The sequence below is a fragment of the Lacerta agilis genome, chromosome 11 (genome assembly GCF_009819535.1).
Source record: "Lacerta agilis isolate rLacAgi1 chromosome 11, rLacAgi1.pri, whole genome shotgun sequence".
Taxonomy (NCBI): domain Eukaryota; kingdom Metazoa; phylum Chordata; class Lepidosauria; order Squamata; family Lacertidae; genus Lacerta; species Lacerta agilis.
In genome coordinates, this window is record NC_046322.1 from 51,450,739 (window position 1) to 51,470,040 (window position 19,302).

Genomic DNA, 19,302 nt, shown 5'->3' on the forward strand with positions numbered 1-19,302 from the left:
TACCCCTGGGAATGGCTGCAGTGTGGAAACTTTGACCTGTTCCATCAATAACCCTGTTTGTAATTCTGCAAATACCTTATTCTGTTTTATCAACTTAGATGCCTTAAAAACTGATTTGGCAGATTCATGGAACATACATCTATCAATGGCCTTTTGCAATCTCTGCACAACAGGACTTGTTGCCCCTCATCGGCACTTCCAGCTCTTTGACGTGGACAAGGAACTTTCTGAAAGCTGAAGGCAACATGTGCTTTACCTTCTTACTGCTACCGTACCCAACGTTGGGCATCAGTATTTGGCCCTTGAACCTTCTGAGAACTCTGTTGTCAATACAGCTGGGCTTCCACCAGTTAGACTTAATTTTGACATAGCAGTCAGATTGATGGCGGATGAACTTCTTCGTCCTCTTCTTGACGATCTTAGGCTTGATGAGGGGTCTGAGGGCCGGCATGGTGTCTGCTGGAGAATGGTGGCACCCATTCAGGGAGGGAGCGCGGAGAGAGAGAGCCATCACTGGTGCTGTTGTGAAGAGGAAATCCAGTAGTCGCTCCCAGAGTCCTGTGCTGTTGTTAGGGTGCTCTTTGCCCTCTCCTCCGTTCCACTGTATATCTTCCTCTCTCGGCCACGGGTGCCTTTTTAATGGATCTGGCTTTGACTGCAGTGCTCAGGCCAGGATCCAGGCATCCCTCACACTCCCAATATTCAGTTCTCGATATTAGGAATTCCCTCTGCCATCCCAGTAACCAACAGACCTTGCCAGTGACTCTCCCAAAGCAAACAGATGACAGGAAACGGCAAACAGTGAAAGCACCTGGCTAAATACTCCCAAATGATCAGAACACATATAAAAATATAGCTAACGTTCAATAATTGCTATCTATGGATGGCATTATTGGAATTCCAAGTATCATTTTGTTTTAAACAAAATGGGGGTGGAAGTCAGATCGGGACTGCAATACAGGGGGAGGTTAGGGTGAATTAGGAATTCTGTCCCATTAATTTCTTTTCTATTCTTTCTTCCACGTTGCACCCGTTTGTGCCCTCCTAACCTGCCGCCCAGGGCACATGCAGTGCCGGATTTACGTATAAGCTAAACAAGCTATAGCTTAGGGCCCCACTCTCTTGGGGGCCCCAAAAAAATTTAAAGAAAAAGAAACCTGGATGTACATTTCCAAAATATAAGATAAAACACAAATAAAATAAAACCTACATACAGCAACGGTGTTTTGTGTTGTATAGGCTCCTATGATGTAAGTTATGGGCCCCGCCTGCTAACCCAATCCCTAAAATATCACTGGTTTGCTCATTTCTATATATAGGGTCCCTACATTCTGCATGTAGATGCTTTGTTGTTGTTGTTGTTGTTGTTCAGTCATTCAGTCGTGTCCGACTCTTTGTGACCCCATGGCCCAGAGCACGCCAGGCACACCTATCCTTCACTGCCTCTCGCAGTTTGGCCAAACTCATGTTAGTAGCTTCGAGAACACTGTCCAACCATCTCATCCTCTGTCGTCCCCTTCTCCTTGTGCCCTCCATCTTTCCCAACATCAGGGTCTTTTCTAGGGAGTCTTCTCTTCTCATGAGGTGGCCAAAGTACTGGAGCCTCAACTTCAGGATCTGTCCTTCTAGTGAGCACTCAGGGCTGATTTCTTTAAGAATGGATAGGTTTGATCTTTTTGCAGTCCATGGGACTCTCAAGAGTCTCCTCCAGCACCATAATTCATAGATGCTTTAGATACCTATTAAATCCATAAATTACCACATAGTATATATTCAACACAAAAAACAGCGACAAGCTGGACATATAAAAGGCCCCATTACCTTCAGTAGCTTGGGGCCTCATCAAACCTAAATCCGGCCCTGGGCACATGTCACCTTCCCTCATTCCCACCCTCCATGGTCCTGATCTTGATCGCTCCCATCCCCCATGGCTGATTCTTTGAAAAGATGACGGGGTATTGAATTCAATGGGGCTTACTCCCAGGTAGGTGGGATTTGGGTTGCAGCCTTAATCACTCAACTCATATGATACCCCCAGTCTCACTTTCTGAAAGTGATCCAGTAGCCCCCGTTACCTGTCTCCATTTCAAAGCTCAGCATATTATTAGACGCTCTCTTGTATTCAGCATTCTTTCGAAACACGGAAAAGCTCTATGAATCCGTCCACTGAGAGAGGCTGAAATGCAGTAGGATTCGAAGAATAGCAGGCTCCTGGCTTCAAAATGATTTTCACTTACATGGCTATGAAGAATAAACGCCACATGGTTCCGTCTGCAAGCAGGGGGGATTCCCACGTAGAGTGGCATCTTCCATTTCATCCGTGCTGAACGACACAAAAGGAAAATAATAATAATAATAATGAAAGCAAACTCGCTGACAATAATCCTAACAATGATTCTTTCCCGTGGATTATGCCGGAGGTGCTCTCAGTACTAAAAATACAGTACTGAGAAACCTCTGAATGCCTGAGCTTTGTGTAATTGTTGTAAGACATGCCAGAGGGGGGGAAAAAAGGAGTAAGAAAAGCTACAAGGGATCTGTAACAAAAATGAGTTAATCCTCCATTTGCACTTGGGTAGTGGGAAAAGAAAAAGAAAGATCCTAGGAGAGAGATTATTGCCTCTTTTTTTTAACAGAGTGCAGTTACTGAATTCAAAATTACTAAAGCCAGCCACAACTTCAATCTAAATAGGCTAGATTCAGGAATAGAAGGGGGAAAGCCAACTATACTATAATAAACCTGACAGCTATATAAACTATTATTATTATTATTATTATTATTATTATTATTTAAACTAGCTTGCATTTGTCAGTTCTCTCAAAATGCTTTATGAGTGCTGTGAACAAGAATCACATAGTACATTATTTTGACCCCTTGATCTAAGTCACTGATCATTTAGAATAGGGCTGCATACTCACGATACACTTAGATTTAAAAAAAAATTATTAATCTAGATTTTCAAGATAGTCTACAAAAGAGAACCATAAAACAAATATAAAACAGATCGAAAACATCAGAAACAAAAGCAATTATCATAGCCACAGTAAAAAAAACACACCTCAATAATAGATATAAAATCAGTTAAAACCCTAGGAAAGCTTTTATTTTGTTGAAAATGTCTAAAACTTGGCTTGCCCGGAGAGACACGATACACACTGAAAGCACAAGAGATCACCCCAAGAATGCTGGAAGCTCTAACTTATCCTTCACAGAGCTGTAATTCCCAGCACCCTTAACAAACTACAGTTCCCAGGTTTATTTGGCGAAAGTTGTGTACATATATGATACAGAGCCCAGACAGGAGAAGTAGAAACTGCTTAATCCAGGCATCCCCAACCTTCCGTCCTCCAGATGTTTTGGACTACAATTCCCATCATCCCTGACCACTGGTCCTGTTAGCTAGGGATCATGGGAGTTGTAGGCCAAAACATCTGGAGGGCCAAAGGTTAGGGATGCCTGGCTTAATCACTTATGACTTTATGGATAGATCACAAGGTCTTCTGAGTTAAAAAACAACAACACTTTATTGGGAGGTGGGACCTCCTAATTGTGATTGATTCTTAGGAGAGAAACCCAGACCAACATTCCCTTCCAAGACTTTATATTGTCTTTCGCATTTATTTAGCTAGTTATTACATTTCTATCCCATCTTGCCTCCAAGGTCCTGAAAGTAGGATGCACGGCTCTACCAGCTTTGGAAGCCAGCTAGCCAAGCCCATCCACCAGGAAGGAGTATGTGAGACCAAGAATCATAGAACTGTAGAGTTGAAAGAGACCCTGAAGATCAGCAATGTCCAACCGCCCAACCGCGATCGACAGGTAGATCGCGTCTGATCCCCATGGTGCTCCCGGTCGATCGCGGTAGTTAAAGAAGTGATCGCCCAGTTACTCTTGAGCGATTGCGACACGTCCCGCCCTGGGCGCTATGTCCCATTGCCGCTGCCAGCTCTGTTGTGAAAGGTTTTATTCCCTGCGTCTGCGACAGAGTAGGGGGAGGAGGGAGGCCAGTGGACTGTTGGGCGAGCTTCCTAAAAGAAGCTCAACAACTCTGGCCAATCCTTCCTTTAAAAAAAAAGCTCAACAACTATGGGCAATGACAATGGACAGATCACTGCCATTATACTGGGAGTAGATTGTAGTCTCTAGAGCAGGGGTAGGCAACCTAAGGCCCGTGGGCCGGATGCGGCCCAATCGCCTTCTCAATCCGGCCTGCGGACAGTCCAGGAATCAGCGTGATTTTACATGAGTAGAATGTGTGCTTTTATTTAAAATGCATCTCTGGGTTATTTGTGGGGCATAGGAATTTGTTCATCCCCCCCCCTTCAAAATATAGTCCAGCCCACCAAATGGTCTGAGGGACGGTGGAGTGGCTCACGGCTGAAAAAGGTAGCTGATCCCTGCTCTAGAGAGTTGGATGTGCCTGATCTAGTCCAACCCCCTAAAAATCCAGGACTATGCAGCTGCCCCATACTGGAATCAAACCTGCAACCTTGGCATTAATAGCGCCACGCTCTAACCAACTGAGCTGTCCAGGCTGACCAGCCAGTAATTCGCTCCCCTTCTGTTTACCCTTGTGTCTTGTTCATGCAAATACAAGGAAGGTTTGGGAGTACATTCTAGTGTTGACAGGAGGAGTTCCTAAGTGAAGAAGTCTTTTTCCTTTTAAACTTGAGAGGTCCTTGTGGTTTAGACTCCTTGGAGCCTTTTTGCTGCAGTATGCGGTTTTGACGGCAAAAAAATTGTTTTCATTCCGATGTGTGAAACGGATGTTCGGAGTTCAAACGTGGATGAAATAATTATCCTAAAAAAGATATGTTTGAGAATTTGCGTTCTTTGTTCGCCAGTCATTTTTAAAGTGGCAGGTTAACGACACAACCTGTAAAGCATATGCATCATAGTTCTTAGGTCAGTCCCTGAAGAAGGGAAGAATTGTTTCCGAAACGCATCTGGTACCAATAAATAAATCTGGCACTTTTTGAGAGAAACAACTGTTTTCTCTGTTGTTCTTGTGTCGATCTTTTTGTTTTCCCAAGTTATTGTGGTGCCAAAGGCAGTAACTCCCGTAAGTGCTCTCTGGCAGTAAAAAAAGTGGAACAATGGTGGATTAAATAACTTCTAGATACAGCTGTCACAGGTGGCTGCCTCATTCTGCATAATACTAAGGCTGACTCTGATTATGTGAAAACAAAATAAAATAAAAAATTCCTTCCAGTAGCACCTTAGAGACCAACTAAGTTTGTTCTTGGTATGAGCTTCTTCAGATACCAATTATCTGATTATGTGAACCAGGTCTATCCCTCTCTCACAAAGAGAGAGAGAGAGAGAGAGAGAGAGAGAGAGAGAGAGAGAATTTTCAGCAGTAACATGTAAGCACTTAGAATCATAGAATCATAGAGTTGGAAGAGACCACAAGGGCCATCCAGTCCAACCCCCTGCCAAGCAGGAAACACCATCAAAGCATTCCTGACAGATGGCTGTCAAGCCTCTGCTTAAAGACCTCCAAAGAAGGAGACTCCACCACACTCCTTGGTAGCAAATTCCACTGCCGAACAGCTCTCACTGTCAGGAAGTTCTTCCTAATGTTTAGGTGGAATCTTCTTTCTTGTAGTTTGAATCCATTGCCCCGTGTCCGCTTCTCTGGAGCAGCAGAAAACAACCTTTCACCCTCCTCTATATGACATCCTTTTATATATTTGAACATGGCTATCATATCACCCCTTAACCTTCTCTTCTCCAGGCTAAACATACCCAGCTCCCTAAGCTGTTCCTCATAAGGCATCGTTTCCAGGCCTTTGACCATTTCGGTTGCTAAGCACTTTCTGTCCAGAAAACTTCTGTCACAAGAAATATGTTAGTCTTTAAGGTGCCACAAGACTCTTGAATTGTTCTCCCATCTTCCCCCGAGACATGATAAATTAAGAACAATAATCAGAAACTACCCAGAAGTTATAAATGCACAGCAAATTTAGCTGGAGGAACTACTTTTTCAGAAGTGGGAACAAAGAAGCGCAGATTCAAAGAAGAAGAAAAAAATATTATAAGGGATAACCAACAGACAAATGGATCAGCCGAAATGGAAAGAACTCGGTGTGTTTTGAAGCGTAGAGATAAAGGCAGTTTTCAAATCGAATAGCAAAAATGCACCTCAAAATCAGTAACTTTCAAACAGGCATCGATGGACAACTTTATCTAATCCACCCGTTCCTCCACTGCTCCCCCATCTCACCTAAACTTAATTTCATAATATCATTCCTTGGTATTTGACTCCCATCTTCAGACTTGGAAGTTCCTCCAAACAAATAAATGTCCTGAAAGGAAAAACAAAAGAAACTGTAGCAAAAGTAAGAAATAACTCAGCGTTATCTTTGCTTTGTCCTTCTCTACGGCAACGTCCACACAAAAATATAGTTACTGGAGTTGGTTTTTTTTACACGTCTCATTAAAGGCCGCCTTTGAATGAATAGTCAGAAAGTCAATTTTTTAATAACAGTAAACTGTTCCTGCCAAATGTCTTGCAGAGGCTTGGCATTAATACCTATGCTGAACTTTATTGGTAACATTATTTGTCCACTTTTTTAAAAAAAAGTTTTGATTTATACTTTTCAAGTTTATACATTTCATTAGTTTCACAATCAATTTAACATTTCAAAATTTGACTTCCTTCTCCCTCTTTCTGCGGTTACTTAATATACATTTTTAAATAAAAAAATCTTCTGCATATCCAAATTCATTAAATTTGCTCATTTAATTATCTACTTTAAATATATACTCTTATGAAACTGCAGGTTATTACAATAATCCTGCCAATGCTTTTATCGGTTTGCAATTTATCTGTAAATATTCAATAAACCACTTCCATTCTTTTATAAAAAGTTTGTTATCTTGATTTCTTATTCTTCTGGCAAATTTTGCCATTTTTGCATATTCCTTAAAATTTTGTTTTTATTCTTCCTTTGCTAGGACTTCTGATTCTTTCCACTTTTGGACAAGTAGCATTCTCGCTGCATACATAAATAAATTTCTATACAATTTAGGTAGCTCTGTCCCTATAATTCCCAAAAACATTATTTGCCCACTTTTGCTGGGGGCAGAGAAGCAGCTCTCTGCTAATCTGAGTTACCATTAGAAAAGGCAGATTGCTATGAACAACTTCCATCCTACAAAGTAGGCCTGGAGGATCACTTGATCCCTTCTCATTGTTGATGTCTGGAAGTCTGCTGTAATCCTTTGTCTTGCCCTACACACCTCAACGAAACCTCTGGGGACACATGCGGACCATTACTGCTGGTTGCCTTGGAAATGGCCGGCTTCTGCTAATTAACAATCTGCTAAAACACTCTGGGATTGATTGGACTGCGGCCAACTTGTCTTGCCTTGCATTTCAGAGGACTCCCAATGACAGGTGTGGCCTGGCAAACCAATTGGGAGACTTTTCCGCATAGACATGGCGATATTCCACATAACTAAGCACCGGTGAAATTCGAAGCGCAATGAGGAAGGATGGGGGATGGAAGAAAACAACAAGAACAACTGCTCTTTAGTGCTCAATCGGAACTAACAGGAATTTGGGTTTACCCTAGATTACCATTTGTTCTGATATATCACTAAAGAGCAGGTTTTTCTTTAGAAAGGAGTGGGGCAAGGGGAAAACTTCTTGGACCCATGCTTAGAAAGCATGGGTCAAGCACGAAACAGCCAGGACTTGTGCGTTCTAGGCACAGCACATGCAGAAGTGTGGATGAGCCCTGTATTTATATTTACAGTGGTACCTCTGGTTACAAACTTAATTTGTTCCGGAGGTCCGTTCTTAACCTGAAACCGTTCTTAACCTGAGGTACCACTTTAGCTAATGGGGCCTGCAGCTGACGCGGTGCGATTTCTGTTCTCATCCTGAGGTAAAGTTCTTAACCCGAGGTACTACTTCCGGGTTAGCGGAGTCTGTAACCCGAAGTGTTTGTAACCTGAGGTACCACTGCATATCTATATAACAGAGATCAATAATCCCAGTCACCTGTATATGACAGCTATGTACATTTTTTTATGTGCTGTAAGCCACCCAGAGTGGGGAAACCCAGCCAGATGGGCGGGGTCTAAATAATAAAATTATTATTAAGAGGTAAGGGAAAGGGAACAGCACTCTGCTGCTTTTTTATCTGAACCATACGGAAGAAGGGGAGAATTCAGAATTTCATTCCTTAACGTTGCAGCTTTCAACTCTCCCCATCGTTCCCAAAGCTCCATGTTTGAAACTGTCTTCAGAACAGCGGTATTTTCTGCCCTCTACACTCCTATAATAAAGTAGAAGCGCTGCTACGGATTTTAAAATTTTTCTTATCATTCATCACAGCTACCTTTCCTTTATCTTCAGCGCTATAGGCCAGGGGTCTACCAGGAAAATTGTTGGGATCACCACACACAGCCATTTCACAGAGCAAAAACTGGCTGCATTGCTCACAACCCCCCCCCCCAAAATAAATCCAGACAAAACACCTGTACACAACCCCAAACAAAACAGGCAACCCCCCCCTTTTTAAAGGGGGGGTTCCCACTGGGAGGATTCCCCACTCTTCTTTCAAATTCAATGAAATTGAAAGCAGCATCATTTGAAACAGAAGATTGAAACTGACAGGGTTTTACCTTATCATGGTGCGCTGTAAAAGTGTGCTGCGTCCTTCCGATTGGCTTTTCTCCCTTGACGTCGCACTTCTGCCACGTTAACAATACTTGGGAAGAGGAGAGAAGAAAACGAGCAAATGCAACCTGCATTGCATCCTGGGGTTTTCTCCATCAGGGAATGTAGTTCATGGCCTTTGATATTTTCATCCATTTATTCTTATAAAAACAGAGCTAACCTCTCATCGTCCCAAACTGGAACTTATTGGGCAGCCCAATAACTAAATAGTTTAGTCAAAACAAAATAAAAAATAAAAAAATAAAAAATAAAAAAATCCTTCCAGTAGCACCTTAGAGACCAACTAAGGTTGTTCTTGGTATGAGCTTTCGTGTGTATGCACACTTCTTCAGATACCTGAATGCATGCACACAAAAGCTCATACCAAGAACAAACTTACAGGTTGTTGTTGTTGTTGCTGTCCAACCATCTCATCCTCTGTCGCCCCCTTCTCCTTGTGCCCTCCATCTTTCCCAACATCAGGGTCTTTTCCAGGGAGTCTTCTCTTCTCATGAGGTGGCCAAAGTACTGGAGCCTCAACTTCAGGATCTGTCCTTCCAGTGAGCACTCAGGGCTGATTTCCTTCAGAATGGATAGGTTTTATCTTCTTGCAGTCCATGGGACTCTCAAGAGTCTCCTCCAGCACCATAATTCAAAAGCATCAATTCTTCGGCATCAATTCTTACTGGTAGTTGGTCTCTAAGGTGCTACTGGAAGGAATTTTTTTATTTTTTAATTTTGTTTTGACTATGGCAGACCAACACGGCTACCTACCTGTAAATAGTTTAGGGAATTCTAAGCATTCCTAACAGCACTTTTTTGTTGTTTAATTTTTATTAAATTTTCTGTTTTACATTTTAGAATATTCATTTGAACAACCTTAAAATATCAGTGACTTCCCTTCTACTCTTTCCATGGTTCATGCTGCATAACATAAATTCCTGCATTTTTTATATAAACTAAGCCATTCAGTATTCCATTGTTACATCCATCGAAACTTATTTACACTGTTGAATCTTTCTTAACGCTGCCCACGTTTTCAAATATACACAATTTTCCTCCATATATTCAATAAACATTTCCCAATCTTCTTTACATGTACGTTCTTCTTGTTCTATATGTTAAATCTGCAAGCTTCACATATTCCATCAACTTAGGGACCTCGCTCATTTTCCATTTTTTGGACTAACAAAACACGGGCTGCAGTAGTGGCATACAGAAATAACATTTTTTGCCACCTGGGAATTTCTGTCTGAATTATCCCCAACAAAAAGGACTCTTTTTTGGTTTTTGGTTTTTTTTTGGGGGGGGAGCACTTTTCAACATTTATTTCTATTCATTATGACTTATTTCCAATACTCTTTTACCCTTTTACAGGTTCACCACATATGATAGAATGTACCCTCAGTCTCATTGCATCTCTCGTTGCCCTCTTAAGTTGCATTATCTAATTTTACGCCCACAACTTTTGAAGTAATTGATCAGAGACTGAGGACTTGGGAAGCAACCGTCAGCCTGGAGATTTCAGAGCTATTTTTAGGCAAACTGAAAAAAGGACTAGTTTTTGGAATCTTTCCTGGCAACATGGTACCAGAACTCTTGAATTCTTAATGGATCTAAACCAAGTTAAACATACTTAGTTCCCAGTATAATCAACAGGACAGGCTAGCCATAACTAACTTTTTACAGAAGTGTAATTAATTTGGCCAGGATGCACTAAATTTTTAATACAGTTTTAATTGTATTAATTGTAAAATCCAATTTTGATACAATTAAGTGTCAAATGCCCCAGTGCTTATCAGTTATCCAAGTGTCTTTGCATAAAAGTGGAATCTGGGAGCAGGCAAACTTCTTACTGAATAATGAGAAAGAATGAATGCTTTTACTTAAATCTCCATAAATTGTGCCTCCCCCCCCCCCCCAGTTTATAGTGTGTTCATCAAAGCTGATTTTCATGAGTGAGGATGCATCTGAAGTCTGGCTCTGATTTTCTCAGAAGTTTGTACTGAGGTACAAACAAAAGTGCTGTTGCATTGCCTTTCATCTATTTGTAACCCCCCCCCCCAACACCCCAGTTATTCATACAGTGAGGGAAACGATCTGTAATAATGAAAGACACCTGTGTCCAGCGCAAACAGATCAGTGCAATATTCATCTTCGCCGGAACAGCCTCCAAACATATAGATGATTTCTCCGATCGTTGCAAAAGCATGGCCTGATCTGAAAAGTTAAAACATCATTTGTATTTAACAGTGTGCCTCGCAGCTCACTCAGACAGAAATAGAAATGCAATGGAAATCAAAAGTATATAAGGTTACACACACACCCCCGACTGTTCTCTTTTTTTGGGGGGGGGCAGGTGTATTCTGCAAGATGCCATTGCTGCCATTACAGTGCATTAGTGGCAGATGTACGCTGGATCTTTATTAGTTGTTCCGTGATGCATCCCTAATACTGCCACATCATTGCCACCTGGGGAGGCACCCTTTTACCACAGCATGACAAAAGTGGGACAGAAGACAAACCGGAACATTCGTTTGTATGAAAAGTTATAGGATTTCAGCACGAAGTGACAAGGATTGCACTGACTGGAACTGAAGCAGTATATGAGCCCTGAAAACCTTTGCAGGTGTGAACGGTATTGAAACCGGGATCGCGCAGCGACAGATTTACGTATAAGCTAAACTAGCTATATATCTTAGGGCCCCACTCTCTTGGGGGCTCCCCAAAAATTTAAAGGGAAAAAAATGATGTACATTTCCAAAATATAAGATAAAAAAACCCAAATAAAATAAAACCTACATACAGCAACAGTGTTTTGTGTTGTGTAGGCTTCTATGATGTAAGTAATGTGCCCCACCTGCTAGCCTGCTCCCTAAAATATCACTGGTTTGCTCATTTCTATATATAGGGTGCCTACATTCTGCATGGACTGGTTGCACGGCAACATGTGCAAATGGCTTTAGATATCTATCAGGTCCATAAATTGCCATATAGCATCTATTCAACACAAAAAACAATGACAATTCGTTGTTGACAAAGGACAGTTGGACATATAAAGGGCCCTGTTACCTTCAGTAGCTTAGGGCCTCATCAAACCTAAATCCGGCCCTGGGATCATGTATAACTGCCCTGATGCAGTCAAGAGCACAAATAATATCATTGCACAATAAGGAAGATGTCTGGAGGAGCCCTAATAAGCAAACATTAGGAAACAAACATAAGCTCAAGCAATGTGAAGGTTCTTCCCCTTTGAAAGAAGAAGTGATACATACTGTCATGAGCATTTTCTTTGGGGGGTGGGGGGTGGGCTGTATGCTTAATCCCCCCCCCCATTCCTGGATCAGGCATGGATTGAATTGCTGGAATAGCCAGACTAGCCTGGTAATAGCTCACTAAAAATGGGTCATTAAGGGAACAAAGGGAGTGGCTCTGTGCCATACGTCAAATGGGTAGGCTTCCCTTCCCCAACTACCTGTCGGTTAGAAAGACACAAGGTCAGCGTTGAGAGTTGAGTTATGTGAGCTAGAAGCTGGAGTCAAAAGCTACAAGCTGGGCAGCAGAATATGAGCGCAACAGTGCTCTCCCGCCGTTCTTCCTGAGCGGCAATCAGAGGCTTAGTCACTTAGCCACTCCTCTAGACCTTCTCTCTAGGAAGCCCTGAGAGTTGCGTCTACGCAGCAGCAAGTGTGCTTTTCATGAAATAACTGCTATCAAAGCTCACCACTGTCATCTCCTCCGGCGGCAGGTCTGCAGAGGTCAAGTGCTCTCTTTCCTACCATTTGCTGATCCCTTCTGCTCTCTGCCATCCAGACCCTCTGAATTAACTCTAAGGGTTTTCAAGTGCACAGCAACTACGGTATATCAAGTACCTGCTAAGGAGTTGAGTGAGAAGCCCGAGACCAGGAGTTTATGTGGATTGTCAGTAGGCCCTTGTTTCCTTACTAAGGTAGCCATGCGTCACACTGGCTTACCCTCAGCCATGTCTCCTCTTCTGTTTCTTACTGGCCATCTTCCCCCTTCACTAAATCGGAATGATTTCTAAATCTGCATCTATGCATCAAAACCGACGCAGGATTTTCTGCAAATCGGTGCCTTCTTCTGTCCTCTTTTCCAGTGATGCATTCCCTGCGTTTTGGCAACACATCATGTTCCTGAACTGTCCCCTTCCCAGTCTATTCACTATACAGGTATGCTCAGTCCTTTCCCCCCAAATACAGTGGCACCTTGGTTCTCAAACTTTATCCGTTCCGGAAGTCCGTTCCAAAACCAAAGCGTTCCAAAACCATGGCGCACTTTCCCATAGATAGTAACACAAAATGGATTGATCCGTTCCAGACTTTCAAAAGCAACCCCTAAAACAGCAATTTAACATGAATTTTACTATCTAATGAGACCAGTGATCCATAAGATGAAAGTAATAAACAATGTACTGCAGTCACACAATCAATCAATCAATCAATCAATCAATCAGTAGCTGAACTGGGCTCCACACAGTCACAAAAACAAAACAAAAAGAGCCACAAAAACACAAAATAAATAGCAAAAACAGACAGACCTCAGCATAACACTCAAAACAGAAGTGTGGCACTCAAAACAGAAGTGTGGCACTCAAATCGGAAGCGTAACATTCAAAATGGAGCATGTTCAACTTCCGAAAGAAGTTCACAAACCAGAACATTTACTTCTGGGTTTGCAGTGTTTGGGTTCCAAGTTGTTTGAGTACCAAGGCGTTTGAGAAGCAAGGTACCACTGTATATGCTCAGTCCTTTCCTCCCAAATACCTTCTGCCTCTTTCTCCTCTCCCTTGCTGCAACTTCCCTGTCTCATTCCCTGTTTGTGTTTCACAGCTCAACCTTCTCTCTCCTGTCCCAGCACCACCACCTCTGAAGCTCAGCCAACACGGCCAATGCTCAGGGATTTGTAGTCCAATAACATCTGACAAACCTAGACAGCATTTTAAAAAGCAGAGACATCTCCTTGCCGACAAAGGTCCGTATAGTTAAAGCTATGGTTTTCCCAGTAGTGATGTATGGAAGTGAGAGCTGGACCATAAAAAAGGCTGATCACCGAAGAATTGATGCTTTTGAATTATGGTGCTGGAGGAGACTCTTGAGAGTCCCATGGACTGCAAGAAGATCAAACCTATCCATTCTGAAGGAAATCAGCCCTGAGTGCTCACTGGAAGGACAGATCCTGAAGCTGAGGCTCCAATACCACCTCATGAGAAGAGAAGACTCCCTGGAAAAGACCCTGATGCTGGGAAAGATTGAGGGCACAAGGAGAAGGGGATGACAGAGGACAAGATGGTTGGACAGTGTTCTCAAAGCCACTAACATGAATTTGATGAAACTACGGGAGGCAGTGGAAGACAGAAGTGCCTGGCATACTCTGGTTCATGGGGTCATGAAGAGTCGGACACGACTAAACAACAACAACATCTGAAATGCCCCAGGTTAGCCAGCTCTGCTGTAGTTGGCCTCTGAGCCCCACTAATTCACATTAAATGCAGCGCCAACAATCCATGACTGTGCCCACCTGCTATGCCAATCCCCACCACTGAATAGTGCCATGAACAGCAATGGGAACAATGAAACTTATTATATGATACACCTGTCAAATAGCTATTTGAGGTGCCAGTAACATCTTGCTTCCTGTTACAGGTAGGTAGCCGTGTTGGTCTGCCATAGTCAAAACAAAACAAAACAAAAATTTCCTTCCAGTAGCACCTTAGAGACCAACTAAGTTTGTTCTTGGTATGAGCTTTCGTGTGCATGCACACTTCTTCAGATACACTGAAACGGAAGTCACCAGACCCTTAAATATAGTGAGAGAGTGGGGAGGGGTATTACTCAGAAGGGTGGTGGGAATGGGTGATCAGCTGATAGGTGTGGAAAACCTGTTGATGACTACTGCAATATTTACAGGGTCTTACAGGGAAAGGCAAGGGGTGAGATGGCTAAAGATAGCTTTGTCATGTATAATGAGATAAGAATCCAATGTCTTTGTTCCGACCAGGTTTCTCCATGGTTTTAAGTTTGGTGATTAGTTGCAATTAACAGCCACTTCTCTTTCCAGTCTATTTCTGAAATTCCTTTGTATTAAGACAGCTACTTTGAGATCTTCTATAGAATGTCCTGGGAGATTGAAGTGTTCTCCTACTGGTTTCTCTATCTTGTGATTCCTGATATCAGATTTATGTCCATTTATCCTTTGGCGTAGGGTTTGGCCTATTTGTCCAATATAGAGAGCTGAAGGGCACTGTTGGCATTTGATGGCATACACAATGTTGGAAGATGAGCAATTAAAAAGTCCTGAGATAGGTATGTTTGATGTTGTTGGGGCCAGTAATGGTGTTGTCCGGGTTTATGTGGCAGCAAAGTTGGCATCTGGGTTTATTGCAGGCTCTGGTACCAGTGTCCATGTTGAGTCCTGTTGTTGTATTATTGTAGGTGAGGAGCTGTTTGAGATTGGGTGGCTGCCTGTAGGCGATGAAGGGTCTTCCTCCCAGAGCTTGAGAAAGACAACTGTCATTGTCTCGGAGAGGTTGTAGATCTTGCTTGCTTCCTGGTTCCATTGCCACACGTAAGGAGACATTAATGTTCTGCAGAAAGCCTATTTTGAATGCAATCCTATACAGACAAATCTGAAAGTTGCCCTCATGGGACTTAGTGGGACTTACGTATGAGCAGACCTGTATAGGATTGCATTGTTAATGCCACATTTTCAAATATCACTGTGCTGGCCCCAAGGGTTTGTCCGTGAAGCGAGGTCCAAGTCCAGTCCTAGGTCTAGGGGTCCGAAGGAGGTCAGTCTGGCGGGGAGCAAGGCAGGGAGCAGGTCGAGGTCCAAGGCAGGTTCAGGCACAAGGTTGCAGGTTGAGCACACGCTTGCAACTAAGTTGCTCATGCAACTTGGGCTGGGTCTGGCTGGCTTTTATCTGGCCCTATGCTTAGGGTGGCCCCGATTCTCCGGAGACTCGCCTCTCCTCCAGGCCAGGAGGCGAGCACTCCTCTTGTAGGCACTTAACTCCCTTCGCCTCTCTGCCCTGAGCCTCTGTAGCTCAGGAGAGGCTGGTGGGTTACTGGATCCAGGGGCTGCCTCAGCTTCCTCTGAAGAGGCTGGGAGTGGAGCACCTGCAGGCAATGGGTCCTCCCTCCCATCAGGAGCCAGAGCAGACTCTGCTGATGCCTGCACCTGGGGATCCAGCACAGGTGGGGATCCCTCAGGCTCAAGCCCTGGCCCCGGCTCAGCTGGTTCTGGAGGCGGGGAATCCTGTGCAGGCTGGGATCCCTCAGGTTCAGCATCAGAGTCTGACTCCCAGGCCATCACAATCAAAGACCTGAATGTGTATACAAGTTCCCTTACTGTAAATAAATAACAATTGCATTTTGAAGAATGAGCACCAAGTCTCCTAACGCAAGTGAGCTGATGTGTAATAAGGTTATTATTGTTCACAGAATAAAATCAAGATATAAAACCACAAAATTCCTAATAAAAACAAAAACAGTTGGGATGGGATGGGATGTGGGGTGAGTTGAAGTAGGAACAGGGAATTGGTAAAAATGTATGTGTGTGAGGGGAGGCAAGGAATCTTGTCTGAGCAAAAGGCAACACTTCCTCCCGTGATCAAATTATTGCTTTCCTTGTAGTAAATACAAATATACTGAATAATTTGTTCCATCACAATAATTGTTTCGTTGCCTAGCTCATAAGGAATGTGATTATACAACTGGAACAATACCCATTATTTTTATGCTGGGAGCTACATTTGTCAATTCCTTAAACTTATTATGTTTATTACAGTAGTTTAGTAACAGGAAAAAAATACAAAATCAATCTTGGCAAAGGCAAGGCATAATAATGTGTTTGCGCAAGCTTATGCCAACACAGAATTTCATCCAAAGCTACTAGTTGTCATTTATTTACAAACGCAGCCCAAAGATTTCTGCTATGAAGCATTCTGGTAGCAGTCGTATCAATATCTAGCATGAGTCACAGTGTCTGAAATCTGACGCATCGGCATTTGTATCGATAGCCCAACTTCACGAATCTGAAGAAGTGTGCATGCACATGAAAGCTCATACCAAGAACAAACTTAGTTGGTCTCTAAGGTGCTACTGGAAGGAATTTTATAAAATTTATAATTATAATTTTGTTTTTTCATGAATCATGACAGTGATGAGACTTTTGTCACTCGCTGATAGACAAAGTAACACTATGCTGGTTAGCTTGAACTCTTGTTTAACTGGAATTTCATTCAAAGGTCTTACACCAATGCCGTACACCAGGGCCAGGGAATCTCAGGCCGGGGGGTGGGTTTAAATGTGGCCCTCCAAGTCACTCTATCTGGCCCCCAAACTCTATACCACATCCTCAATGCTTTGCACCCTCCTTGCGTGTTTTGGCTGGCTGGAATGCGTCCCTCAACTCTGATAATGCCTTTTGCTTGTCTGGCTGCAGGACAGAGATGATGATGTTGATGATTCATTTACCGGTATACCCCGACCATCTGGCTGGGTTTCCCCAGCCACTCTGGGCTGCTTCCAGCAAAATATTAAAATACAATAATTCATCAAATATTAAAAGTTTCCCTAAACAGGTCTGCCTTTAGATGTCTTCTAAAATTCAGATAGTTGTTTATTTCTTTGATGTCTAGTGGGAGGGCATTCCACAGGGCAGGCGCCACTACTGAGAAGGCCCTGTAACTTCGCTTCTCACAGGAAGGGAACCACCAGAAGGCCCTCAGAGCTGGACCTTAGTGTCCGGGCTGAACGATGGGGGTGGAGACGCTCCTTCAGGTATCCTGGGCCAAGGCCATTTAGAGCTTTAAAGGTCAGCACCAACACTTTGAATTCTGCCCGGAAACGTACTGGGAGTCAATGTAGGTCTTTCAGGACCGGTGTTATATGGTCTCGGCGGCCACTCCAAGTCACCAGTGTAGCTGCTGCATTCTGGATTAGTTGTAGTTTCCGGGTCACCTTCAAAGGTAGCCCCATGTAGAGCGCGTTGCAAGAGTCCAAGCGGGAGATAGCTAGAGCATGCACCACTCTGGCGAGACAGTCTGCGGGCAGGTAGGGTCTCAGCCTGCATACCAGATGGAGCTGGTAGACTGCTGCCCTGGACACAGAATTAACCTGTGCCTCCATGGGCAGCTGTGAGTCCAAAATGACTCCCAGGCTTTCTCCAAAAGATTTTTAAATGGCATTAAGGCCATTTATACAGAACAAAGAGCAAAAGTAATAGTAAACAGTGTGATATCGGAGGAAATTGAAGTTGAGAAAGGAACAAGACAAGGGTGCCCTATCTCCCCCTTATTATTCATTACGGTCCTGGAAGTCCTCCTAAATATGCTACGAAAAAACAAACAGATAAAAGGAATTAGGGTGGGAGAGAAAGAATATAAACTACGCGCCTTTGCAGATGATTTGATGCTATCCCTACAGGAACCGGAAAGCAGTGTCCCCAAAGCCCTGGAATTAATTGAACAATTTGGACGTGTAGCTGGCTTCAAATTAAATAAACAGAAAACCAAAGTTTTAAGTAAAAATATGAGTGCAGAACAGATACAAAGACTACAAGATGGCACTGGTCTTAACTTTGTTAAAACTGTAAAATATCTAGGTATCAATCTCACAGCAAAAAATTTGAACCTGTACAAGGATAATTATGAAAAACTGTGGACAGAGATAAAGAAAGATTTGGAGATATGGACGAGATTAAAACTGTCGTTAATGGGAAGAATAGCAGCGGTTAAAATGAATGTCCTACCAAGGATGCTGTTTTTATTCCAAGCCATACCAATTTTGGATAAATTGGATTGTTTTAAGAGATGGCAAAGGGACCTATCGAAGTTTATATGGCAGGGTAAAAAGCCTAGAATCAAGTTTAAGATTTTGACAGACTCTAAAGAGAGAGGAGGCTTTGCCCTGCCGGATTTAAGACTTTATTTTGAAGCAGCGGCCTTTTGCTGGTTGAAGGATTGGTTTAAATTAGAGAACGTAGATGTGTTGGACTTGGAAGGACATGATAATATGTTTGGTTGGCATGCATACCTTTGGTATGACAAAGTTAAAATCCACAGAACTTTTAAGAACCACATAGTTAGAAAATCCCTGTATCAGGTTTGGATAAGATATAAAGACTTATTGGAGAGAAAGACTCCTAGATGGATTTCACCAGTGGAGGCCAAGGCCTACAAGAGACCGAATATGTCTGCAAGTTGGTTACGATATATGGACATATTGCAGCAGGAAGGGGACTCATTTAAGCTGAAAAGCTATGATCAAGTCAAAAGTCAAGTCCCCGACTGGCTGCAATATCACCAGGTACATGAAACATTTAAATTAGACAAAAAAATTGGTTTTCAAGTGGAAAAATCAAAACTGGAAACAGAACTGATCGAATCGAACTCTAAAAACCTTTCCAAGATGTATAATTTGTTGCTAGAGTGGCATACGAAAGATGAACTAGTTAAATCGACAATGATAGATTGGGCGAAGGATGTGGGACATAACATCATGATGGATGACTGGGAGAGATTGTGGCAGAAAGGTATCAATTTTACTGCTTGTAACAGTTTAAGAGAAAACATAATGAAAATGATATACAGATGGTATCTGACACCAGT

The 19,302-nt window shown here is 42.8% G+C and overlaps 1 protein-coding gene across 1 annotated transcript in view; it reads right to left on the minus strand.

Moving 5' to 3' along the window:
• Positions 1-19,302, minus strand: part of LOC117055208 (acyl-CoA-binding domain-containing protein 6-like) — a 76,546-nt gene that overhangs the window by 38,109 nt on the left and 19,135 nt on the right. Inside the window, exons 9-12 of the mRNA XM_033164611.1 lie at positions 10,792-10,892; positions 8,639-8,724; positions 6,228-6,309; positions 2,238-2,323 (exon numbers count right to left, since the gene is read on the minus strand). Coding sequence (XP_033020502.1) covers positions 2,238-2,323; positions 6,228-6,309; positions 8,639-8,724; positions 10,792-10,892 — 355 coding nt within the window. The remainder of the gene's footprint in view (positions 1-2,237; positions 2,324-6,227; positions 6,310-8,638; positions 8,725-10,791; positions 10,893-19,302) is intronic.